Source organism: Perissodus microlepis, chromosome 18 (genome assembly GCF_051167445.1).
Source record: "Perissodus microlepis isolate ML-2025 ecotype Zambia chromosome 18, ASM5116744v1, whole genome shotgun sequence".
Taxonomy (NCBI): Eukaryota; Metazoa; Chordata; class Actinopteri; order Cichliformes; family Cichlidae; genus Perissodus; species Perissodus microlepis.
Genome location: NC_140478.1, coordinates 20,090,157 through 20,116,471, shown reverse-complemented (window position 1 = coordinate 20,116,471; position 26,315 = coordinate 20,090,157). Strand labels below are relative to the sequence as shown.

Genomic DNA, 26,315 nt, shown 5'->3' with positions numbered 1-26,315 from the left:
CAGTAGAACTACAGTGACACTTAAATCCAGATGAGTAATTAACTGCATAAATTTATATGGATGCCAATAAATTTAAAGAAAAATTTTAAAAAGAATTCTCTGTATTCCATTTTTAAATCAAGTTACTCCTTTTCTTATTTGTGACTATTTTCACACGAGATTTGTTACCTGTGGGGGTCCACTGAGCAGCAAGCGTCGTGGATGCGGCACAGACGGCGCTTCATAATCAGCATGATGCTGCCGCGCGATGGTCCACTGGCGGTAGTACATGCTCTGCTCCGTCCCCTGCAGGGCGTGAGTGATAATGGGCCTCAGCGGACTGCTCCAGGCCACGTCTGCGTGAGGGAGCAGCGAGGAGGAGCTCAGCTGACTCCCAGACTCCCCCGACAACAGATTGTAAGCCGCTCGCGACAAGATGACTGTGCGCGGTGATGCCCTCGTGGGCTCGCGATCGCACTGCGTGGACTGGCTGGGCCTCTGGGTGGAGGAGGAAGATGGTGAGGGGGAGGAAGATGAGGAACTGGAGTAGAGGGATGGAGGAGCCTTGGAGGCTTTCGAAGGGTCGGAAGAGAGCGGGGTTCCCAGTGAGTCGCACTCCTCCTTAATTCCGAGTGTTGATGTGCCCATGTCTATGGTGACCATGCCTTCAGGCTGCGAGGTGAAAGTGGAGGGTTTCTGGAAAGAGTCTGCAACATCAGATGAGCTGACACCATTATCCGCCAAAGAGCCTGAGGGAAATATGAAAGACACACCCGCACATGTATGTAACTAACAAGTGCTCACATGTTTGGAGGGTTTTTTTCTCTTTTTAGATTAAAACCAAATTTTCTACAAACCAAACTCATTCCAAAGCTATGACCCACGTTCATTTACAGTACCCATGTATTATGGTCGACTTGCTTTACTGTAATCAGAAATCAATTAGAGTTAAGCTCATGTCAGTTACGCTCTGTGTTTCCTTTAATCCAACATCACAGTAATTCACACTAACCAGAGGTTCTGGTTGCAGCGCTGCCGTTGCTCTGAGGTCTTTCCAGCTCATCTCCATCATTCAAGCTGGTGGCGACCTTCTCCACATCCGATTCCCGAGGGGCCATAGCCTTCTTTGGTTTAGGAACAACAACCCTGGATACGTAGGTGCATGCCAGACCCACCTCCTGTTCCAGGGCTGTACGAGTCAGGTAGCTGGAGTCTATCAGTCGCAGGTCGCAGTATTTCAGAGACCTAGAAGTGCACAAGGGAGTTGATGGGAGACAAGAGTTTTAGAGAAGAGCTAAAAGGATCTTTGCTACATTTGATGTTAAAGAAACAGACATACTGAGCCATGTTATAAGCTAGGGTAGTATTAAGTATGATATTACTTGGGGAAAGTCTCTCCAAGAGGGTCTTTGCCCGTGAGGATGACGATGCAGGGCAGCCCTTCCAGATCCTCATAGGTGTGTGGCACCCAGTCTTCATTCTCACAGCCTTGCCAAGCCTGACAAAAAGAGATGAAAATCAAAGTGTGCCCTCTTCAGTTACAGGTTATTTATAAAAACTAAAAACAAAACAAAAAATGCATGAGACTTTAATCAGACAAATTATGAGGCAAAACAATTTTTTCATTGTACAAAAGTGCACAACAGATTCGCAAAATCATGTAAACTCCCTGATAATGACTGATCTGCAAAAACGCAGATGGATCCCAACACTCTACATTCAGCAGAACACACTTCACACAAAGAAATCAGTCGTGTGACTCTGGTTTTTTCCTCACCCTGAGGCGACTGATAAAATTTCTGTGCAGGTTGAGCTCAGACGCAGGACTTCCCAGCAGCACTGCAAAGCACAGCTGGAGTCCCAGCTTGTCCCTCACGTCCTCCAGTCTTTCTCGGGCCAACATTGCCAGCTGCAGCGAGGGGATACGGACCAGCAGCATGTGGCCGTGGCCCTGGGAGCCCTCTCTGCTTGGAGCGTTTATCAAGTCCTCCACCATGGCCAGGGTCTCTGGAGTTATGTGGTCCCTCAGGGACGGGGAAGAGGTGAGAGCCATCATGGCCTCAGTGTACTGCTGAATCAGCAGGTAGCTGCGGATCACCATGCTGTGTAGGTGGGGATGTCTGGAGGTACAATCAGAGCTTTTTAACTGATTATAATGTCTACAGTTATTATGCGTTACCCACTCAGTGGAAGTAAATACAAAACTGTTCATGTTTGATTCATCAGTTTCACCTTTCCAACAGAGTGTGAACCATTTTCTCAAACGCATCATCATAGCGCAGGATGGGACTGGCCATGCCCCACTGCAGGGATCTGCTGTAGTCCCTCAGGCCAAAGTAGACCAGCTCGTCAGGAAACTGCTCCCTCTGCTGGACGATAAAGATACCGACATCAGTTTAGACAATGTGTCCTGACTGTTCTTAATGATACACTGCACACTGTTGAAACGCTGTGCCTAGTTACAAAACATGGAGTGAGTATCCTCATATATAATACTGGATATGAAAGTGAGCCTAATGTGTTCTATAATATATTGGTTCCCTTTCTCTCTGACTTGTAACTCCTTAACACGAGGCTCGAGTTACTTTAAACCCTTTTTAAAAAAGGTCTAAAACTGTAACTGCAGTTTCACCACAGCAGGGGGAGTAGCTAAACCACAGCACAGGAAATATGCCAGTGTGCTGCAGTAAAGTCATTTATGATAAATAATTCACATAAGAAATTAGTATTTGCCATTCGAGTGACTGCCTATCGTGGTGTTTTGTAGACCATTTTGCGTAACTCATAACTAAAGAAACGTTTTAGTGTTAAAAAAAAAAAAAAAAGTGGGGATAGGTTAATTGATTAATCTAAATTGCCCATAGGTGTGAATGTGAGTGCGAATGGTTGTCTGTCTCTGTGTGCTAGCCCTGCGACAGACTGGTGACCTGTCCAGGGTGTACCCTGCGTCTCGCCCTATGACAGCTGGGATAGGCTCCAGTGCCCCTCGCAACCCTAAAAAAGGGTAAGCGGAAGCGAATGGATGAATGGATGTAAAACAAACAAACATTCTCACCAGATTGTCGTTGGACGGCCAGTGAACTTCATTGTGGATGCTGATTCGAGACTGGCGGGTCTGCAAAGTGTAAGGGAAACAGCTGACCTGCAGGACCAAGAGGTTCATGGCATCTAAGACTTCTTGACAGTTCACCACCCGGTCAGCCAAACCCTGCAGCTCCCCGTGGCACACAGAGCCTGACAGGGCACTGAAAATAGATCAGGGTGGGGAAAGTGTTTGAATGAATTCATGGATATTTTTTTACTTACTATGATTATCCTAGCACAGCACTTAATAACACTCAACATGGTTTTGAAATAATAACTTTGTGCAAAAAGCTTTGTATGCTGGTCTAACTGGCTGATGTGTGGGAGGTCGGTCCAAAGATAATCCCCTCTGGGAAAAAGGAAGTGATCTGTTTTAGTATTCTGGCAATAACAGAAAAAAAGTCTTGGGAGGAAAAAAAACCCCCAAAACAAAACAAAGAAAGACAAGTTATAATAGTTAACTAAAATTAAAGACTGAAACTGACATGTGAAACTGACTTTTGCAAAGTCAAAAGACTAAAATATACTACAGCTTTGCATGTTTCTAATCTTTGCAAAGGGGATCTCACTGGGTGACGACCAGCAAGACTAAAACATTGAGCATTTCCTCATCATGATAATAAAGGGAATTAAAAAGAACTTTAACAATAAATGGTGTTTTGTTGCAAAATTACATGCCACAATGAGAAAAGACAGCACCTACTGGCCGTCGACAGTGTTCACATGACTGAACTTTACTATTTGCACGAGCAAAGAAAAATTCTTACAATAACTTTAAGAATGTTTGACAACAACTTTAGCAAAACTCTCATGCTTTCATTGCAACATCAACATTTCTCTTCAATGGTGAAATAGCTTGAAAAGTCAATTCTTCTTTTTTAAAGGCTGCTTTAAATTATTAGCAGAGCAAAACAAAGTGAGCCATAATCGTTTTAATGGGAGAATCTGTGCTGTCGGAGACGCCTTTACCTTGTCAGGTCGACGTGCGAGTTGTCGTGAATGAGGACAAACAGAGTGTAGGGGTTCTGTTTGACTTTCTTCATGAAGGCCTCCATCTTGGCGTGAACATCACCGTCAAGACGCACCACATATTTGTCTGACTTCAGGTGGGCCGTGGAGGGGTCTTCATTTCCCAGGTCCACGAGTACACCTAAGGAAAAAACGTGAGGATTTCATACAGCACTGCAACAAAACAACAACAGTTCTTCCTTTGGGTTTTGTACACACCTGATTGTCGGATGCGTTGTGCCGTCTGGTGGACCAGAATGTGAGACGGTGGGACCAAAACCAGGAAGTCCACCTTGCAAAAACGCCCTAAATCGAGGTTCTGTGTCCCTGAATCCGCGATGGAGCACACTTGAGAAAGAAGGCTACGAGCCACATTAAGCTGGGCCGGATAGATCTGGAAGCCCTTTGTAAAAAGATCTGCAAGAAGAAACACAAAAGTTAGCACCAGGATGATTTACAGATATGTGAAAAGCAGATCCTAACCACAGCAAAGTATCACTGCTTGCCTAAACAAACCTCCCCAAAACAAACTATGATGAAATTTAATTTTGATCTTTTTTAAATGGTGCCAAATCACAACAGCAGTCACCTCAACCTGCACATGTACCGTAGCCACCCTTTTGTCAACAAATTACAACGAGATGAAAATAATCTGGAGAGACGAGATCCAGTCAGAACGATTAAACTGTGCGGTAAGATTAGTCACACACACGGTAACGAAAAGGAAAATAAGTGTAGATCTACATGGTTGATTTTATACACCTGTGATAATGGGACTTAAAAAAGAAAAAAGACTGAATTCAAAGTTTAAGAGGTGTGGCTCGCTGTGGGATGAGGTACAGGGCCAAAAAACACTCCGTAGCTCAAACTAACCTTAACTGATTTTGTTCTGGACACTGGCCTGACTTAACATTGACACTGAATGAAGATCCACATGCTGATTTAGACAGATGTTGCTGCCTCGTCTTTGATTTGCCTGCTAAAAACTGAAAAAGACTTTGACAGCGAGCATGAGAGCGGTCTAACCCGAGTCTGATGGTGGTGACATGCTGGCAGCTTCCTGGGAGTGGATGTTGTCGGTGACATCGCCCTGAAAGGGCTGGATGACCTGTCCTTTCCGCCTGCGCTGGTATCGCACCAGCTGTTTGTCGAGGTTGTCCCCTGGAAACAAGCAGTCACCACAGTTACACAGAGCGAGGGACGGGAGCAGGCTGTGCACTCAGTATCAAACATATCAGAGTGAATGTGTCACCACCACCACCGTCGTGCTTTTTATTATTAGCAGTGAAGGTTTTAGTTGATGTTTATCTCAATTCTAAACAACATTAATTCAAATACAGGAATTCCTTTATTTATTTTACACCGTTGCATTTGCTGATCATGCTCACTTTTAATGTGGCTCAGTAACTGTTGTTTTGCTGCCAGTAGAGACAAAAATGATTAGTAAAAAACAAATTAGTATTTTTCTCAAGATTATTTTAATGAACACAACTTATGGATACTCATCTTACCCAGAGAGGTGGTTCTGAAATGAGATGTCAAGATGCTGACTTTCCCTGTGATGAGCTCGTAGCTGATTTCCTTCAGAAATTCATTGGTTGTGAGCATCCCTTCTGCTAAGGCCCGCGCTTGATACTTTCCTGAATCCAACAGGTAAATTTACATTAGAGTTCAGTCTAGATACTGCATCCCACACAAGTTTCACCACAAAGATGACACTCACCCAACACAATCACACAGAACTCGCTGCCGCTCATCTTAGAGGCGCATATAATGACCACATAGGTTGGCAGGCACTGCTGTTGAGGAGGACCCTCAGCCAGAGAGCGCAGCGACTCAGAGATGCCTTCGCCCAAAGAGTTGTTTGTGACCACCACTTGGACGCTGCCGCCAGAGACGCTCGCTTCCAGCCGAGCCAGCCAGGGTAGTTGGAGGGGGGAGATGGCAGGTCCCCCGGGACAGCACAGCATGGCCTTCAAGACTATCTGCTCCAGCTCCTCCCTCAGAGGAATCTGCTCTGAACCTCCAGAGGAAAATTCAAATATGAAAATCTAAAAACACTGGCATGAATCATTTCAGCAACACACACATCTAGCAGTGATTGTGTAGGCTGCTTACCTAAACGTGCAAAATACTGTAGAGTGAGCAGAATCATCGTCTCCACGCTGAGTAACCGGCTGCTGTTGAGCCCCAGAGCCTCCAGAGTTTTATCTGACAGTTGGCTGCTCTTATAGCAGCTGACCAGCAGGGGGCTCACCACTATGTCCCCAACATTTCCATAGAAGTAAGGTAAAGTGCCATGGCCTAAAAACAAAAACTTGGCATTAGATGAACCAGAAAAAAAAAACCCTAACAAACAAACAAAAAAAAGCCCACTTAAGACGTGTAAAACATTTAACATTTGAGCTATAAAACTTTGTAAGAAGCTAATTATTATTTTGACTGAGTCGTTTTTTTGATGTAACATTGCCGTCTTGGTCAGGTCTCCCTTGAAAAATAGTTGTTAATCTTAAGGGGAATTTGTCATTAAATAAAGATTCAATAAATACATAAATAAAACTAAGCAGACCTTATTCCCACAAGCCACTTTATTACGTACACGTGTTCCACTGTTTAAGGCAAAAAAAAAAAAAAAATCTAACAGGTCATCACATGGCACCCGCTTAAGTTCAGACTGATCCGAATGGGGAAGAAAAGGGATTTAAGTGACTTTGAATCTGGCATGGTTTTTTGGTGCTGGGTGTGCTGGTCTGAGCATTTCAGAAACCTACAGAAATTAAGTGTAAATTTTCCACACAACCATCTCTAGGGTTTACAAACAATGGTCCAAATAAGAAAAAAAAAAAAACCCACATCCAGTGAGTGTATGAATTTGAGCTAATAGAAACTCAGAAAACCACTCGTTACAACCAAGGTATGCAGATGAGCATCTCTGAACACTCAACACGGTGCACCTTGAAGGAGAAAAATATCTGAGGAATGTTTCCAGCACCTTGTTGAATCTATGCTAATAAGAATAAAAGCAGCTCTGAAGACAAAAGACGTCTAACCTGGTACTAGCAAAGTGTACCTATTTACTTGACGAATGTGTATTCAATCGGATTAAGATTTAAAAAGATCCACAAAAATGCATCACACAGATTTTTTTACTGCCTTTTACAGTTTAAGCAAACAAAAAATACAATAATTTGCATTAAAATGGATTTTATATGCGCTGAAAGGTGATGTTTAATATGTAGAAACATATCAGTGAATTAAAACTGGTACCAATGAGGATGACAGGTCGGACTCCTGCAGAGTTGAGTAGGTTGTCGGGCACGATGACCGTCTCTCCAATGGTGACGGGCTGGGGCTGAATGACGCCTATTACAGGTGGTTGAGGAGAGGCTACTCCTAATACCGGCCCTTAAGGATGATAAAGCAATTATGTGTCAGTACAAACTTTAGCCATAGTTACAGTTTAGGAGATGTTTCAACATGTTTGACATGCAGAAAATGCTTCTGAGATACCAATAACAACAAGGATGCAGAAACATGCTGATTGGCTGTGAGTCAAGAAAACATTTTTTAAAAAGTCCCAGTTCCTGTTAACCAAGTCAGAAGGTAAGAAAAACATATTTTTGCTCATTGTCTTTTTCAGTGTTGTTGTATACTTTAACACTTCAGAGTATGTGTCTCCAGTGCATCTAATGTCAGAACTATTAAGTCCCCTCAGCTCCTCAGGAGTTGTTCCATAGTGCAGGACAAAAACCTCTGGGGAGGCAGCTTTTAGCTTTCATGGCCTGAACCGCTGGAACAGTCTGGTGACATACCTGAAAGCAGCTAGATGTACTGAAATCTTTAAATATAAACCTAAAGCCTAACTTTTTGACTGCCGATGCTCTATAGAGATTCGTTTTATTTACTTAATTGTATCTATAACCACAAACTTTTACTCTCAGATTAGTAAGTCAATAGTAAGGATTGCGTGATTATAAACAGTTACTTTATCGAATATTTATTTATCACTTGCTTTACTGACTTCTTGTCAGCATTTTTTTTCTAATTTATTAGTACTAGTTTATGATGCTTTGCAATTACTCATCTTTCTAACTGCTTTTATTTCACTTAGGGGATACTTTTTAAACTTTGTCTTAAATTGGTCTTCTCTTTTTACCAGTTCTCTTTTTACCAGTTGCTGTCTTACTATCTGCCTGCTAATTATCTGTAACTAGCCTGTATACAAATAAGACTGATTGTTTTAAAGGGAAAACTTCAAATTAATTGACTAATATTAGTAAAATAAGCTCCTTATGCGATGTATACTTTCTTTAAAGAGATGTTTATATTTACATGTAAACTGGAGAGATGTGAGACATTTAGTGAAGACATAACATTATGTTCATATTTACAGACACATACAGCTGGATAGCTTTATCCTGGTGATCTCACCAGAACACAACACTGATTTAATGATGCTCCTCTTATGGAAAAAAAAAAGTGCACATCCTAATTCCTGCAGTGGCTGATTTAGTGGAACAAAAGAACAATTTTTGTTGGTTATTTTATTAGCAACCATGTACACCCTGTTCATTCTGGCCCTTCTGCCCAGATTGCCTTTTTATTATTTCTGTCAGCTCGCCTAAATACACGATGTGGCAGAAATCTCTAATAGTGCAATTCTTTTTAATTCACTTGCCCTACAAACTGTCCAGCTCTATCACCATGGCAATGCTGGGTGAATCATCCTTAACAACCAGAGAGCGTCAGGGACATTAGTGCATACTCATCCTCAAACAGAGGCATGGGGAATGAGGGTGTGCAGACACTTCCCTGCACACACTCCTTTGCACACACATGCTCACCAATCCAGCATTAATGGATAAAAAAAAAAGGAACACTTGGCATAACAGGATAAATTTAAAACCCAGAAGAAAATAAACTGCTCAGCCTCCCCCTCCCCCCATCCCCCTGAAGGTGGCTTAACAAACAAACCTGGAGAACAAACTATTGGCCGAATAGCTGGCACGGGGACAGCTGTTGGCGGGACTGGCACCAACGAGCTGGGATGCCAGCTCCGGTGGCGCTTCTTTGGAGGGCCAGAGTTCATAGCAGACGATACTAAACATTAAAGACAGACAAGTAAGAAAAAATGTCAATACAGAAAATAATTAAAAATAACACACAGTACGTATTCAGAAAGGATCCTACCGGGACTATCTCCTAAATCAGCAGTGCGATACCCCTGACCTTGAGGCCCTAAGGACACCTGGGAGGGGCTGAGTAATGGAGGGCGCCCATCAACAGCCAGGCTATTTGTTGGCACATTCACCCGAAGAGCTGTGGGTACTGAAACACAGATTACGCATTAATACAGTTTGTGTAACTGCAACATTACCGAGATAATAAGCTCACAATAACAACGCTGGCACGTTGTTTCTTTTTGGTGTAATGTTTAAACTCAAAGCACTGATTGACTCATTCTAGCCATCTAGTTATAAACTAAAGCCTCGTCTGTGAATGAATCACTACTGAGATTTCTTTACTCTTTAAGTCGTCTGCATGCAGTCACACACCAAATCTACCTTACATGCTTGCAAATCTCACCTGCTCACCTCTATCCATGCTTTTAACTCCTGCAACATTTACGCTACAATCTCTAGATTATCTTTGTGTGTTTTGAAATCATTCCCCAACCTGTTTTGACCTGCTTGGACCTGTACCTGACCACTTCCATGCTTTGTGGACTCTGATCTCTGCTCTCCTGTCTTGTTTTGTCTAACTGCCAACCTGCCTGCAAACTTCAGCTTTGTGCTTTTATCAATAATCCACCTTAAAACTGCTCCTGCCTTTCCAGTTTCTGTCACTATGCTGGTCTGCCTCCCTGCTCTCCTTACACAATGGTGCCATGTTGCGATATTTCAGCCTGCAGCACAGTGGCTAACTGCCAGCATGCTACAAAAAGTTGAATGGATAACGAAAAAGTGAACAAGTGATATGCAAATATAAAAATATTTCCCCCAACTGTAACTGTCTGCAGAGTAACCAATAAATAAAAATAAGTCAGTACTAACGGCAGGCTATTGATTTCCTATACGTGCACTCTTGTAGCAATTGGCCATGTTCCCATCTCATATTCACAGTGTATGCAACACACAAAAACATCAATTGCTATGCGTACCCTTAGCTTGTCAATATAGCAACCTTGTAAAGGAGCTAATAGATAGCAAGGCCTTAAAAAGTCATTATAGCATTTCTTCCTCCAGCATTGACTGGTAAGTAAGCACATGCATGTATCTGTGTGTTTCTAAGCAGTCTGTAGCATAAATCAATCTTATATTCATGAAGTTTTTTTTTTTTTTTTTACACAAAGCTTGAGGTAAAGTTTTGCCAGGAGCTAAATTTTAAATTCCAGCACTGAAGCATGGATACATCAGGTATGTGGGACTACAGTTTTTATGTTATCATGTTTATTTCCTACCACATACAGAACAAACTGACATGCACAGCTATAAATGTACCAATCAAACTCTTCACCTATTGGTAGAGTCTTGTTTCCAGGTGTGGAGGCCAGTGGTTTGAGGAAACTACATTCCTGGTTCCCAAAAAAGACAGAGGATGCTTGTGTTGTTCTGGTAGGTGGAGAATCTGTAGATAAAAACAAAAGCATTACAATATCAAAACACAGCTACTATGCACCCAATGATGCATGGTTCCCTTGTCCACCGACTTCATACGAATGTTTCTGATAACTCTTGATTCTGGCTTTAACACACACCTTTCCTGTGATTGGTCATTTTGTTGCCTTTGGCCTTCAAACAAATGTCAAACTATCAGATCTGTGTCAGTATGAACTGTCAATTGTACAATTATTAACAGACCAGAACTGTCCTTCTCATCAATCGCTCTAGAATACACAGTGACCTGAGCTGGAGACAGTGAAGTGAATTATTATGAATTCTACCCTCTGGGCTTTCAAAGCATGAGTGTCAAAAACCTCTTAAGGAGAAGGATGTACCTGAAGGTCGCAGTCACGAGACATCAGGCGAGAGTAATGCCGATACATAGCCCTGCAGCACAGCTGTCTATATTAACGTGCAAGAGCTATGCTTACAAGCAGCATCCAGGTTAAGAACAAATCAATACTATAAGCCCAGGAGGTTTTCCAATCATAGAAGGAACAAGCGCTCTCGCTGTGAAAGGTCAAAGAAGAACAACATCTCCTTGAAGAGTCAACATGGTCTTTCTATAAATAACCAGAGCTTTATTTAATTGTGTTGCTTTTAAATTCCTGCATTTATTTTCACCTGCATTACCAAAAAAAGTAGCCAAGTTGATAAGAGGATGCTTTTCAAAAGCATAAAATAAACCAAGCCTTCTCCTTGACTGTCTCCGATTTGAATACTATTTTTAGGGTAGAAAATTCGAACATTTCCAAAGATTTCAGTGAAATTTTAGCTTCAGACATTAAAAATATTATGATTATGATTATGAAAAATAATCTGAATCAAACAAAATTTATCAGAATCTGTAGACTGGAACAGATACACTAACAAAAGTAAGCATTGGCTAGTTAGCCATCGTGGTAAACTGAAAAATCTGGTTAAAATGTACTAAAAACTAACAAACTTTTACTATTTCTAATTTACTTCTAATAAAATGTCACTATGCAGCCAGAATACACATCAAAGCACTGCCGCAACCAAATGCAGTGGCACACGACCAACAAAGCCTCATAAATAGCTTAATGCAGCGAGATGGTGTTTCAAGCTCAACTCTTAAATTCCAGAGCTTAGCAACCAAAACCTATAGCAACAGCACAAGCTGTCAGCATATAATCAACTGAAACAATATCACTTTGGTGGAATAGATAAATGTATACTGTCATTATTACGCTACACTTGATGACTTGAAGTCCAGACTTATTTACACAGTTTATAAACTTCCCTGAAAGTGCGACAGATTATCTTACTGTGAATTAACATCTACCCATCCATTAAATTTGAAACTCTGATCAATCTGTTTGAGTGTAAGTTTGACCAAAAAAAACACGACAAACCATGCCCAGCTATGGGAGATGAAACTCTCTGGGTGTCCTTAGCATCCTGCTGTGCTAATTAATCTTTCAGTTTAGCCACATCGTTCAAGTTTCTCTCAGTTTCTGTCTCTTTTGCTGTCTTTGTGCCAAAATAATGATTATACATAAATAAGCAAAACAATAATAATTGAGTAAGAAGCAAGGCTTGCTGACTTGGAGTTTGGGGTGAGATTTAAGCTGCTAAATGAGAAACATCATGAAACATCTTTATATTGTATTTTTTTGTAAAAGGGGGTAATAAAACAACTTCCTGTGTGTATTTATTTTTTTAAACATACATAAAATCTACAAGAGTTCCTCACTGGCTTTAATTTTACAGCCATTTTTACATGTTATACGATCACAGTGTAGTGCTTTAAACATTTGCCTAAGATGCCTGGCTCATTCCCAGGAGGAGACAAAAGGGGATGAGTCAGGAAGGGTATCCGGTGAAGAAGACAACCTTATTAAACAGGAGTAGGTGAAATTTGTTAATTTCTTTTTTAAACTTTACACACTCACAATTAATGCAACTTACTTGAGTTATTGTTAAATTTCAGCTGCTGACTTGCAGGTTTAACTCTGCTGTGTAAAAACGTAGGCAACACTGCAGAGTATAATCTCACCTGAAAGGGAAAAAGGAGAGGAGCTATGTCCGCTGGCACCTCCATTTTCTTTACTGCTAAGAGAAGACGACGAGCCGGGTTTGGAGGTTGATGCGCTGCTGAGAAACTGACGCGTTTTACCGTCTAAGAAACAGAGGAAGGAAAAACAAACAAACAAAACTCATCAAACCCTCACAAAATGCAGTGTAAGATAAAAGTTTGATATACTTTACATACATCTTTAGAAAGTCTGGAGTCTGTAGTGTATATTTACCTTTCCAGCAGATGAGGGGTCCTTTGCACAGAGCACCCTGAGAATTCTTCACCAGGTAGTATTTTAAGTGCTTCTGCTTTTTGGGCTGTGTGGAAAGTTTCAGGTTGATGTGATTGGAAAACTCAGTGAAGTATCTGAATCCCTTCTCACCACAGCCCACACAGTTTCCTGAAAAACCTGCAAAAGACATAAAAATGCAACAATTACATTGCTTTCCAAACATTTGCAGGCTAATGTATGACCTGTGCCAGCTAGCAACTGAGCGTGCTCAGTTCAGCAGGAACTTGGCTCATTACGTCAATTCTGGCTCGTTTATTTGATCCGAACGCTCGGGAACACACTGACCTAAAAGTGCATTTTTCCCATTCTCGTCAGGCAAAAAACGCCGGTCCACGGCGCACACCAAGATGTGCTCAGGAACAGTGGGGGACTTGGCACCGACCAGCTCGAAGCCTGCTGGGACTTCGATGGGCTCTGTTGCTATGGAGACTAGGCGGAGGTCTTTCCCGGCCTGACAGAAGCCTGAGAGATGAGGAGGAGGAAAAATTTTTTTTAAGTAAACAGTAGAATAAGAGATGATATCTGTAATAATAAACAAATAAAGTTTCTACAAAAATGTAATACATCTGACATGCTTGTTAAAAATTCTGGAACAGCAACACAACACTGCTGAGATCATACTAATGAATTCACAACGTTTGCATTCACATGCCAGATTAACACCTATGAGTAATTTCGAATCACCAATAAACCTAACCTCACTAACTGCTTGTCTTTGGATTGTGGGACTAAGCCAGAGTACCCGGACAGAACCCACACAGACACGGGGAGAACATGCAAACTCCACACAGAAATGCCCCAGGGGGGTGGGATTTGATATGCAAAAGAGAATGAATGGATGGATGGATGGATGGATGCATAGAGGTCATACCATCCAGGGTGCAGCAGCCATCCGGTGCAGGAGCTTGCAGGTAGGGAAGTGGAGGGCTGCTGGTGTCCGAGTCGTCTTCGTCTTCCAGCTCCTCCAGATCGTTGGAAGAGTTGCCATTCACAAGCTCGTGCCCTGGGTGCTCCCTGCCATGGAGTGCTACGCCAGCTTTCGACTTCATATCAACTACAAAAATGTAAGATTATTTTTACTAAAAATTTAACTGCATTTTAAGAAATACTTCAACAGAAAAGTGGAATGTTTAGTGAACCCTCTGACAAAATTTAAGTATATGCTACATAAGGCTAAGTCTCTAAAGCACTAGCTGTCCAATGATCTCAATATAGTTCAAACTGATTTTTTTCCAGCTTGCTGTGAGCTTCTTACCTTCCATGTTACCAGGATACGTCTCAGGCTCTAAGTACAGCTGTGTGAAGATGGGTTGTGGATCCCCGCTGCTCGAGCGCAGGGACGCCTCAATCGAGTTGTGGAGAGCCTCCTCAAATCGGGCAGACTTCAGCTGCCCTGCGTATGAATTCCCCATTATCTGTGGGAGCAGAGAGAGGGGGAGAGGAGCATGAGGAAATGAATACAGTCATGTTTTTTCTCATCTCAAGTTATTGATTATTTCCTGTGTGCTAATAGCAAGCTCAACAGAGAGCCAAAATCTAAAAAGCAACAGATCTCTGAAGAAAATGTATTCATGTTTCAAATAAACACTACTGTGCTCTGATGGTGTGAGTCAAATTTTGTTTTTATTGAAAACTGCTAATCAACTACCACCCGGCGCAACCAGCTTAAATATTTCAGAACCAATATGGGTTTATGCATCAAGCTGCACAAGCCTAAAATGCAGGATGAATCTCCTAGCTCAGATCTCATCACAGACATGAAGCATGACCCACGTTTTATATTTTAGAACTTTATAAAAGTTAAATCCAACAGATCCAGGCTCCATCCAACCACAAACTGGATGCTAAAATCTACATGATCTCATGTGAACAACGTTCATTTTTCTACAAAAATGTGCAAACTTTGCTCAGTTTGGCTTCTCAGAATTTGAACTGTTGGTCAGAAAAAACCTACATTTGAAGTCAATCATTAAAAAAAACCTGACACATATCAAATGTTAAAATAATCTTTAGTTGCAGTGATCTTTCCTGTTAATGATAAAAATGTTTAGTCTACTAGACAGTGTCAGTAGTAGCACAAACCACACGCACGCACGCACGCACTTTACTTTGTCGATGTCAGTCAAAACATAATGGCCAAGGCCAATCCTTTTTTCCTATCCCTTTTTGGCCTCGCTCTTTTGCTCTTTGCCGTTACTCTGCCTGCACTCCCACCCACCCCCTTCCTGGTGTCCACTCAGTGACATCTGCCGAGGTCGGCCGCGTGGGCCCGTGGTTGGCCGACTCTTTTCTAGCAGGTGGCAGCTGGACAGAGGGCTGAGCATGTGGTCTCAGAGAAGCCAGCAAGAGAAGAAAACAGAGGGCAGGAGAAACAGAAAGCACTCCAAGTGTGGAAAAAAGAAAGCTTCACTTACTGAACAGCACTTCAGTGTCCATTTATTAAAGACGCCTAATCAAACTCAAAGCTTTCAGCTTGTCAAAACATCTCAGCAGAGACAAAGTTTTAATTGCTGCATTCTTGAAACACGGGTTTGGCCTGAAATGCCTCATGTTTGTCCTTGGACTACATTTGACCAGTTTAGCCTTCAGCTGTTTGGAGGAAAAACTCCTCATTAAGGTCTGAGATCCCACACAGCTGTGACATGACAACAGTATGTGCTTTAGATGTGTGTGCGTGTAAGTAACAAAATAAACAAAAAGTACTAATTATGACTGACTGAATATATCAGTCGGTGAATAAATATCTACAGTTTTCACACAAAACAAAGAAACTCCTAACATTGTTTATAATATTGTAAATAAGAGGTAAGGTGGAAATTAAGCTGATCACAGTTTTCCTTGAAGGTGCAATTTTGCCCGTGCCTGGACAGGTTTCAGACTCAGTGTTTACTTAACAACCTTCCTGGGGAGGAATCTGACCAACCCAGACAAAAGACAAGATTAACAGTGCCTGACTGTGCTGTGGAAGAGATAAGCAGCTTAAGAGAATGAAGCTACAGTACTTCATGCTTAACTGATGGAGGAAGGTGGCTGCACAGAGAAACAATGACTAATGGCTAAAAGAAAAAAGAAAGAAAGAAGCTGGGTGCCTGAGGACATTTGTAGCCACTGCCTGTTCGTTTGGAATGTCAAAACAGGCTCCGGAGACTTCTTTGCTTGGCTGAGTGTGAAGCCCCACTGGACAGATTTGTCATTAACCCAGCCAGGCCGAGGTGAATGCCAAAAATGACCTTTTATCACCTGTGCAACTTAAAACAAAGGATGACTGTGGTAGGGGTCACTTAACGGATGTTGTGACTCAGGTGGTTGCTAAGGTCAGCTGCAGTGGTGGAGGGTATTTCAGGTCAGTCAGCAGCTGAAGTGTGCCTGATGGATGGTTAAACATAATGAGCAGAAGAAGCAGTTTAATGTTCAAAGACTAATGGCCAACGCTGGGAAGTCACGTCAATGAATGGTGACTTTAAAACTGCCTTTCAGGCTGTCAGATGGTCAGTCAAGGCCATTCCACAGCTCCTGGGTGGCATCAACAGATTGCATGAATGTGACCCCGGGTCAGAAAAGGCTAATCTAATCCTCACTCAGAGGGTTGGAGAAGACCACTATGGACAAAATGAGCTGCAGAGAGTGAAATCTGAAATTCTCAGAGAGGAAACATTAGCAGCACATAAAAAAAAAAAACCCCAAAAAACCAGGCTGACTTACGCAGTCAGACTGTTCCCAGGTGTGACAGGACTCTGCTACATGCTGGATCGCTATCACTCGGCAGAAATTTCCATCAAAGGCATGTCACTCCCTCGTTGCTTGAAGACCTGAGGGAAAGCAGCAGGAAGATTGAAGATTAGCTCAGAATGTTTAACTATGCTAAGGGTTTCTCCAGATAGTCGAAATTATACTTTCTGTGCTTGAATGTTAAATCTGGATGTTCATAAAAAGAACATGCTAGTTACAGACAAAAAACCCCCACAAAACATCTAGAATGTTTAAACAAACAAACTAAAAATAAACAATTATATCCAGTGTATTTACTTTATACTAAATAATTAATAAAACATAATTGATGAGTCTACTTTTTGGCAATTTGAGGGAAAAAAACAAAACAAAAAAAACAAAAAACCTACAGCTGTTTGGAAATCCCCCCAAAATGATTTAAGCTGCAACTAATACCCACAGTCCAAAGGGCATGCTCATTTACAAAATGAATGAGGGCACTTTTAACCACTCAGACATTAAGTGCAGCTCAGCCTGTGGCATGTGTACATGTATAGCTGTGTAGAAAGCCCACTATTACGTTTCCCCAGCCCCGAGGCCATTTTCATAAAGTACAACTGGGTGTTGCTGCAGCACTCAACACACAGTCAATACCCTCTGAATGGCTTTAAGTTACTTTGACCCTTTGACAAAGTATTGTTTAGCCAATCAGGCTTTGATATAACAGAAGCAAAGTTCCTTTCAAAACATTGACAGCCAAAATCTACCCAGTCATCACCTCTGACTGTACAGATATTCTGTTCAAAAAAGAAAAAAGTAGTAGTTTGTCTGGGGTCCAAGTCCTTCAAATAGAAAGTGCACACAAGCTTGTATTTACCCATTTAGTGAATGATTAGCCAGCGTGACACAGTGCATCAGAGACTTAAAAACATCAGCGTGTCACAAAGCAGAAGCGTATCCGCCTGTAACACCGATGCAACAGAACTGCCTACCAAAAAACATTCAAGCTGGAAAGAAAATTGAAATACAACTCTGGTTTATGTTTTGCCCTCCCACAAGTGTTCCCGCAGCTGTTGATGTAAAACTCAAACCTAAGCTCTTGCAACCGGCTAATTACCCAGGGAGCAGAGTCTTTAAATATTTTGATGCTTATCTGGTTGTGACGGGTAGACATCACAACAGGAGGCAGAGATGACTCTGGAGATGAAGCTGAAGAAGCCATAAATTTAGACACAAAAACAAGACAAGCCCGAGGTGCTACATAATAAAGTCCTGTTTTTCCAGTGATGTAACGTGAGAAAATATTCAGACTTAAGTGCTGTTTTAGTTTCTTTCCTAAGCAAATTTCTTGAAAGTGGGACAGGATTAAGCTAATGGTTAAAGACAATGCTTCTTAAATGCATGCAAGCACAGCCCAACTATAAAATATACATCCATTATTAATACAATGGCAATATGTTCTGTTTAGATAGGTTGATACAAAAATGCATATATATAAAAAAAATAATAATTTAGGTAAAAAAAAAAAAATGCATAATTGTTTAAGAAATTTTACTTTGATCTGTCAACTTCATGTGCAGTCTTGAAAAAATGTTAAAAAAAAAAAAAAACTGCAGCCAAAACTTTTTTTAATCTTGAAAATGAAATCTTGTTTACTACATTCAGTTTAAAAAAAAAAGGGAAATTCAACATTAACTAAGAGGTGTGAATTTTCTTCAATTGGTGAGTACACTACAAAGCTAAAATGAGATTCTCCTCTTGACAACTTCACACAAAAATAAGTAAAGCTTGCTTAGAATTAATGTTCCCATCTCATGTTTTGTTGTAGCTGATGCGCTATTTGTGAAATCTCTTCTTACACAATATGTGATCCGTTAAAGATCAAAACCATATCAGAGCTTTACCCTGAAAAGAAGTCAGATCAAAAGTTCATCAAACTGAACCAATCTTACTTTTGACCCGGAATTTTCTTTCTCTGCAGGCTCCTTTTGTTTCTTGCTCAGCTGCATAATTACATTACAATGTTTAAACAGAGGGAAAGAGGCAGGATTAAACTTGCTTACCCTCCACCCATTTTAATAACATTGTGATTTAGCATATGCTTTGCAGCAAAGTCAAACAAATGCAAGGTAATGTGTTTTGTCTAACATTGCATTTATAAAAAGGAAAAGATGTTGATATCAAGCAATTAAACTTGACACTTGGCCTTTATTTGATGTTTGCTAATCAAACAAACGCAGCTAGCTGAAAATGAGTTAATTCAGGGTTTGAATGAAATTAGCCAGTTTTAAGGGGAATTTCATAAATATTTATTTACACCTCGCTGTTGCACAAATTTGGGAAAAATTTCAACACACACTTAACATTAAAAAGGCCACCTTCTCTGACATGAGAGAAAAAGTGATGGGGGCTGGAGAGGGGGGCGGTGAGAATAAAACAAACTGAATGAGGTGCTAAAAAAAAACCTGTACCAATAATGCTGAATCAGGGCCACATGTGACACACAGCACAGTTTTAAGAAGCTTCTGCTGTACCTTCCATGACTCCTCGAGCAGCTTAAAATTCCAATCAAATGTAGTAAATCCCAAACGTGAAGCCACCTGTTTAAATATCATCCATGTTAAATAGTAAATCCTTTTATTTTTTGATATCCAGGCAGCATATGGAGTTTCAGTCCTTTCTGGTAGCCACCTTTGTCATTATCCTCTACAGAGAACTGGAAATCCCACTCTTTCCCTTGTTGCAGCAGAAACCCTCCCTCCTCTCTCTCTCTCTCCCATGCAAACAAACACACACACACACACACACACACAGAGACCTCCCCCTAGGCCTTCCTCCGTCCCACGCCATTTGCCAAAGAGGGAGGGTATCCATTGGGGGCTCATTCATTATAGCCCTGCTGACCCCCCGTGGTGACAGATGCTCTTGGAGGCCTGCAGAGCTCTGTGTGTGTGTGTGTGTGTGTGTGTGTGTGTGTGTGTGTGTGTGTGTGTGTGTGTGTGTGTGTGTGTGTGTTGGGGGGAGGCGACAAAGGAGAGGACCTACATTTCCCCGCTGCCACACAGCCGCAGCGCCCTGCCACGTGTGACCCCCAGCACGTTAAGACATCCTGCATGGGCACTGTGTCATGTGGAAGTTTTCATTTTCAAAAAGAATGAAGCAAAGAGAGGGGAGGGGGGCACAAGTCTTTAAATCAAACTTTCTATCCTATGCTCAACTCAATCTCTCACGGCCACACCCAGCTTTTTATTGTTTGTTTGTGTGTGTGTGTGTGTGTGTGTGTGTGTGTGTGTGTGTGTGTGTGTGTGTGTGTGTGTGTGTGTGTGTGTGTGTGTGTGTGAGAGACTCCAGAACCAGAAAGGATCTGTCCCCGACAAGAATGTCAGGTCAGCTTTGGCATTTTGTCTCCATAGCCCTTACCCAGGATTGACCCCACATTAGGCTTTTACTCCTGCTATAAATACCAGGAGGCTCATCTGGTCAAAATAAATAAACAGAAATGCACCACAAATCAACAGGCGCTGGCAGATGTTGGGGAACTGTATGTCATTACAGCCCAGTGATCACAGTTGGCATGACATTGTCAAGAGAGGAAGGACTTAAGGCCAACATGACCTCAGTCTACACCGTATTTTCTTGAGTCAGGTTGAAAACACTCCTCAAACTTTCTCTTTCTGGGGTAGCGGAAATTCTGCAACACCTTTAATTACCTGACTTTTAATGGGAAAGACAATTGGCTATCTGTCTATCTGTAGTAGCAGGAAACTGTTCACTGTTTCTAATGGGTGGAAAATGCAAGAATATTTTGCTCTGGCCTTCAACATGTAGAGTCAGTATGATTTGTGCAGCATCCAAAGGCTTCTGTGTTTGTTTTCTTGCTGAAATGTTTGCAAGAATTTGTCAGGTAAACAGCAAGTGAACTCACATGTACTTGCCAGCAGGGAAGAAACAGTCGACAGTGACCCTAGGATTCTAGGTCTCTTGCTTTCATACAGACATTTGATCATTTTGGCTTAAAAATGCTATTTTTAAGACGAGACGACTTCCAACAAGTCATAAAATACTAACATGGTTTTATCATAAATGACTCCATTATCTGATATCTTCCTTTACTGGCCCGGGTTCCTGCTTCACTGAGCCATGTGACTGACGTTCCAGTTCATTACCACAGACACGGTCAACAGTTGTTTTAATCAAGTTGTGTGGAGCTCTTCTCACCTCCTCTCCAATGGGTATATTGCAGTGCATTCAGTGTGACGGCTGCTGTAAACCACCACACGAACCAATCAGGGCATTCATTAGTGCTTCATGCACTCATTTCACTCAGTCAGACATTTGTCTAAATGCTGGGTTTGAGTTTGACTGTGAAATTTTCCAAGCAACTGCTGATTTAGACCAGACTTAGTAAATCAGATTGACTCACAGGCGCTTTATTAAATTATAATTGGCATTTCTGGGTGGTAAACACAGACTACCTGCAGTAGTCCATCCATTGCAATGAAAGTGAAATTTTGACAAAGATCCAACTGACACCAGCACAACCGCAAGTTCAACTGGGGGAAAAGAGCTGTCAGCGTGATTTATCTCCAAGCCTCTGACTTTGACACGGCCTGTCCTAAATAGCCCATTTAAAATGGAGATAATGAGTAAACCCCGCATTTTCTTTGGCCTCAAAAGACACTGTGCAGCAAAACAAAAGAGTGTGGATTGAATGCTTGCCCGCCCCTGAGCCCATCCTTCACCACTGTATTGAGCTCTAAGGGGACAAAGGGGAAGTATTCCTGCCACTGCCACCTGAGGAAAGACAAGTCACATGACCAGCATTAATGGGAGATCTTGGGCTTTCTGGGCTCTTAAATTTGGAAGGGGGTAGGGAAGTGGAGCTCTTCCTCTCTTGGATTCCCAGAGGAGTGCCGGAGCTTTGACTTAGCTGAGTCAGCAGTTGCCGAACCCTGGACTGAGCTACAAGAGAATCATTTGCCTACACTTGTATCTGCTCCATTATATAATCTAATCAACCTGTCTAACCAAGTGCATGCATGACTGATGGAAGCACATAGGATGCCTGTCGTTACACAGCAGCTCAAGGCTTCAACTTTAAGAATGAATCCAGATCCATCAGATGTATGAGCGGACACGGTGCTAATAACCCTGTTATGATAACAAAACAGCCCTATACTGTCAAAAAAACAACAACCCCCAAGTAAGAAAACGACAAAACCGCCACATGGAAATTCCCGTAACAGAATACCCATTTCTACTAGCGACAAGTGGGCTACCTGTCAAAGGTGTTACAAGTTGCACTTTTGTTTGCTATGCATTTGACAGTCTGCCGGTCTCATTTCCTTATTAAAACCCCCAAACCTTCTTCGAAACCTCCCCCTCTTCCTCCAAATACTACTCCTACTCCCCAGGGCTACCTGCTGAGCCCTGAAGTGCAAATCAGTGCTAGTGAGGATAGCAGATGAGCTAAGGTCATTCATGGCTTTCCAGTGAGTCAAACAAACAAAGGCAAACATTCCAGTTGAATGCCATTGCTGAAGTCAGCAGCAACAGAAAGAAAGACGTTGAGAAAGAGACAGAGCAGGGCTCAGTGCAGAGAATAGCCCCAGGGTCCGTTTGTGTGTGTGTGTGCGCGTGCACATGCACATTTGTGCATCGTAGGAGATTATCTGCGCAACTATAAAGTGGGGTGAACCAAGGTTTAAAGCCTGGTGTGACCAGAGGGAACGGGGGCAGGGTCTTGGGCAGGAGGAGGGGTGGACAAAAGGAGCATTTGGGCAGATGAAGAAGTCATCATCATTAAGCCACTGGAGGTTTACTGTCCAGTTATAAAACTCATTTAAAAATTAGGGGCTAGGGGGTGCGTGTGAAAGGCCAGCAGGGCTGGAAAGGCCTGCGAGGGTCTGGAGAGAGGTGTATTAACTCGCTGAGAAACTGTAGAGCTAATTCATTAGGGGACAAGCGGTCTTTGTGTTAACACTAGCTTGATTGGAGTGGTGACCTTGCCACACACTGTGGCCCAGAGGAAGAGTTTAAGGGCAAGGTATTTAACCTTAAACTAAATCTCAGCCATGGACAAAGGGCCAGCATCATTTCGTGCCGAAGGTCTGCCAAACTGATAACTAATGTAACGCAAGTGGAAAACAAACTCAAAAAGTGGAAAACACTGTATACTACAGCTGTTTGTTTATAGGAATAACTAATATTTTAGCATGCTCTTTATAGGATATAACTGAATATGCATCTGAAACTGTTGACTGATTGGCTAAAATTGATTATTCACTCAAATCTAAATTAATCTGCAACTACATTGATAATTGATAAAACTGCTTCTTAGAAGAAAGAAAGAAAGTAAGTGTACTTTATTGATCCCCGTGGGGAAATTCCTCTCTGCATTTATCCCGTTTATTGCCGCTCAACAGGAAGCAATATGCCAAATGTAGCATATTAATGTGGATTAATATTTTTTCCAATTGATTCGGGAAGTTTAGTATCACCCGTCCTCCCAGTTTTGATATCAGTTCCAGTAAAAATCCAAGTGAGATGCATAAAACTACACCTTTTTTGTCATTAAGGAACTGTAAATGAAGGACACACTTATGAGAATGTTCTACAGCTTTTATCAAGCAACAAGTCCAGGCACTTTGATTCTGTGAGAGACTGCACATATTTAATTTTCTATCATTTACTAAGTTACATGTCAAATTTAAGTTGATGGGCATCTTTTTCATGAGCCCACATAAAAACAAATAGCAGCAACAAACGTTTAGACTTTCAGAAAGCATCATCACTTGCAAAAAATATCTGCCACCCTCTAGATTATGTGGCAGAATATTTTCCCAGCTAGCATAATCGAATGAAAGTGAAGGACAAGCAAAATTTTACAATGCCGTCCATGACTGTGTAATAAAACAGGAGGCCTGCTAGTGAACCCAATCTGCATTTTACAACACTGCTGGGTTGAACGCCAGTTCACCTAAGCTGAAACAACAGGGAGAGAGACACAGGACCCTAATACATTTATAGACTTATTCAGGGAAGCCATATTGAATAAGGCAACAATAAGTTCTATTGCATACTGTAAAGCTGTCACTGGCAGCAGTCAAACACCGGTCAATGCTAAAGGGCAAGAGGACGAAGGAGACAAAGATTTGTTGCTTTGAATTTAAAGTGGTTATAATACATTCTCTAAAACATCATTTTTTTACTCCAGGACTGGAAAAAAGTCAATCATTCCTGACCTTGCATAAAAGAGAGAAAATAAAAGCTTTTTATAGTCAAATTCATGTAAATATCCATATTCCATGACTGGCCTTTATTTCATCCAATTGAGCCTCTACCATTTTCACAGCTACTTCTAACATCTGGTCTGAACCCAATGGCTCATTTGAGATTAGATCTTTGATAATGGTTGACCAGGCCTTGTCCTGGCTATAAAGTGCTGTTTAGACAGCCCTGTTTGTTATGGGGTGTAAAGGGAGATCCATGGATCATGGTGAAAGGGCCAACGCTATCAAAACATTTACGCTTATCAGATGACAAACCAGCAAAGGGGTCATGTTCCAGTTCCAGGAGCTGGCCTGGGCTGCCCTCCATCCTCCACGCAGACCAAACATCAGTCAAATGGAGGTGCTGAAGATGTGAGAGACTTCAGAGGTGATCACTGGAAAGGGCCGAGTATTGTTTTAAAACAGATTCATTCCCACAACTTGAAACTACATCCTACATCATTCTACAACATATGCATGTACCTGTAGACTATACTTTGGAAAGTTAAACTAAAAAACTACTGAAACTGAAATGTACAGAAGAGAATAAGAGCCACTGAAAAAAAAAATTTTTTGGGTCATGACCCCTTTGGGATTCTAAGACAAAAAACAAACCAATAAAAGTCAGCATTAACCGATACAAAGTTCTAACTTTAACCCAGGAATTCAGACTTTTTCAGTTAACTTTATCCTCATAATTTGTACTTTATTCTCAATTCTAACTTTTTACAATTCTAAAAGTGATATTTATGAGAAAAAAGTCACAATCCTGCCTCTTGTTCTTTGAATTCTCAAAAACTATTTTTTAAATTTAATTCATTAATTATTATTATTTTAAACAGAGGTCTTCATCTTTTTTCCAAATGAATTGCTGAAAAATTTGTACTAGGTATAAATCTACCCAAATTCATCTTGACGATTGATAAAGTAAATAATGAAAAGAAATTAATTGTCAACATTTCTGATAATTAATCAACTAACTAATTTTACAAGACTCAAAGTTCTGGTTAGAGTTTCTCAGCTGTGATGCTTCAGTTCCTCGACTATTTAAATATGTTAAACTGTTAAATTCAAAATAAGACGGCTGTTTGAGGTTTAAAAGACCAAATCCATGTTCTTGTATTGACAGATAATGATAATAATGAAGACAACTGGCAGGTTAAATAATAATGAAAATAATCATTAGCTCTCCACTAAATCTTATCTTTAAACCTTTTCCCCCCCACATCCAACACACTAACTTAATTTCAGCACACACTCATGGAGAGCACATAAGAAAGAGGTCTGTTGTGTTTATCAGGCATCCAAAGAGATCCACTTTTCACAATGGGACCTCTCCTTTCTTTTCCTTCCTGAAAAAGATCTCGGCCACCTTGAATCTATTTGACTGACAGCATGACAAAGAGGCTTCTTAATGTCCTGGAGAAGGAGCCTCCTCCTCTTTCCCTCTAAACTTCCTTACAGGGCGATCAGCTGTATCCATCATACCCCTCTTCCTGACCCCAGGCGGCACTGCTGCATCGGCAGCACCCCACCCCCGTTACCCCCTCACTCTCTCGCCACATCTCCTCCATTCTCCACCACCCTCCCGATTAATAGGCTCCAGGTTGCCCTCGGTGACGGGACACACACTTAAATCCCATCAGTCGTCCTTACAGCAGCAAGAGCCACAGCATCAGCAGGACTCTTTTTGTCTTAATCAGACAATGGAAGCAGTCCAGCCTTTGTTTGGGGCTTGACCCTGCACACAAACCGTGCCGATTTGAAAAAGTGACAGTAAACCTATTCAGAGCTGTTATCACTTCATCCTGCCCAGGGTCCCCCCACCAGAGGAGACATTTTACCAGCTAAGAGCCTCTTAGTAATTTTGGTATGTGAGATTTATTAAAAAAAAAAAAAAAAAAAAAAGGGGTTTTACAATCATTCATGAAATCAACCTCGTCAGTAAAAGAACTACATAAAGACAATCTGAATGAATTTTAAAACTTTCTACTGTAGACAATACACGCCTCAATTGCACTACAAGCACAGCTAAATGTAGTTTTAGAATTCCCCATTGCTCTGATATAGTCATTATAGGTAAACATATAGTATTATTGTAGGGTTTATATTACAATATAAAGGCATCTTGAGGCGACTATTGTTCTGATTTGACGCTGTATAAATAAAACTGAATTTAATAGTCAGGTATTTTGTACTTTTCTAAATCAAAGCCTCATATGCTGCAAGTTTTTTGTAAAAAAATTCTGACATGACAAATTAAAGGAAAC

The 26,315-nt window shown here is 41.4% G+C and overlaps 1 protein-coding gene across 8 annotated transcripts in view; it reads right to left on the bottom strand.

Annotated features, from left to right (window-relative positions):
• Positions 1 to 26,315, bottom strand: part of greb1l (GREB1 like retinoic acid receptor coactivator) — a 44,202-nt gene that overhangs the window by 7,703 nt on the left and 10,184 nt on the right. For 3 of the 8 annotated variants that reach the window (XM_084912086.1, XM_084912090.1, XM_084912088.1), the window contains exons 2-24: positions 16,769 to 16,875; positions 14,322 to 14,481; positions 13,938 to 14,120; positions 13,352 to 13,528; positions 13,007 to 13,183; positions 12,754 to 12,876; positions 10,588 to 10,698; positions 9,262 to 9,399; positions 9,046 to 9,171; positions 7,339 to 7,476; positions 6,190 to 6,375; positions 5,795 to 6,094; positions 5,583 to 5,711; positions 5,460 to 5,489; positions 5,098 to 5,232; positions 4,291 to 4,488; positions 4,033 to 4,213; positions 3,035 to 3,224; positions 2,212 to 2,348; positions 1,757 to 2,099; positions 1,362 to 1,477; positions 992 to 1,224; positions 169 to 728 (exon numbers count right to left, since the gene is read on the bottom strand). In XM_084912086.1, coding sequence (XP_084768212.1) covers positions 169 to 728; positions 992 to 1,224; positions 1,362 to 1,477; positions 1,757 to 2,099; positions 2,212 to 2,348; positions 3,035 to 3,224; positions 4,033 to 4,213; positions 4,291 to 4,488; positions 5,098 to 5,232; positions 5,460 to 5,489; positions 5,583 to 5,711; positions 5,795 to 6,094; positions 6,190 to 6,375; positions 7,339 to 7,476; positions 9,046 to 9,171; positions 9,262 to 9,399; positions 10,588 to 10,698; positions 12,754 to 12,876; positions 13,007 to 13,183; positions 13,352 to 13,528; positions 13,938 to 14,120; positions 14,322 to 14,478 — 4,068 coding nt within the window. In that variant the 5' untranslated portion in view covers positions 14,479 to 14,481; positions 16,769 to 16,875. Of the gene's footprint in view, positions 1 to 168; positions 729 to 991; positions 1,225 to 1,361; positions 1,478 to 1,756; positions 2,100 to 2,211; positions 2,349 to 3,034; positions 3,225 to 4,032; positions 4,214 to 4,290; positions 4,489 to 5,097; positions 5,233 to 5,459; positions 5,490 to 5,582; positions 5,712 to 5,794; positions 6,095 to 6,189; positions 6,376 to 7,338; positions 7,477 to 9,045; positions 9,172 to 9,261; positions 9,400 to 10,587; positions 10,699 to 12,753; positions 12,877 to 13,006; positions 13,184 to 13,351; positions 13,529 to 13,937; positions 14,121 to 14,321; positions 14,482 to 16,768; positions 16,876 to 19,308; positions 19,530 to 26,315 lie in introns of those variants that run through there. The other 5 variants (XM_084912091.1, XM_084912092.1, XM_084912087.1 and 2 more) reach the window with 4 other exon arrangements.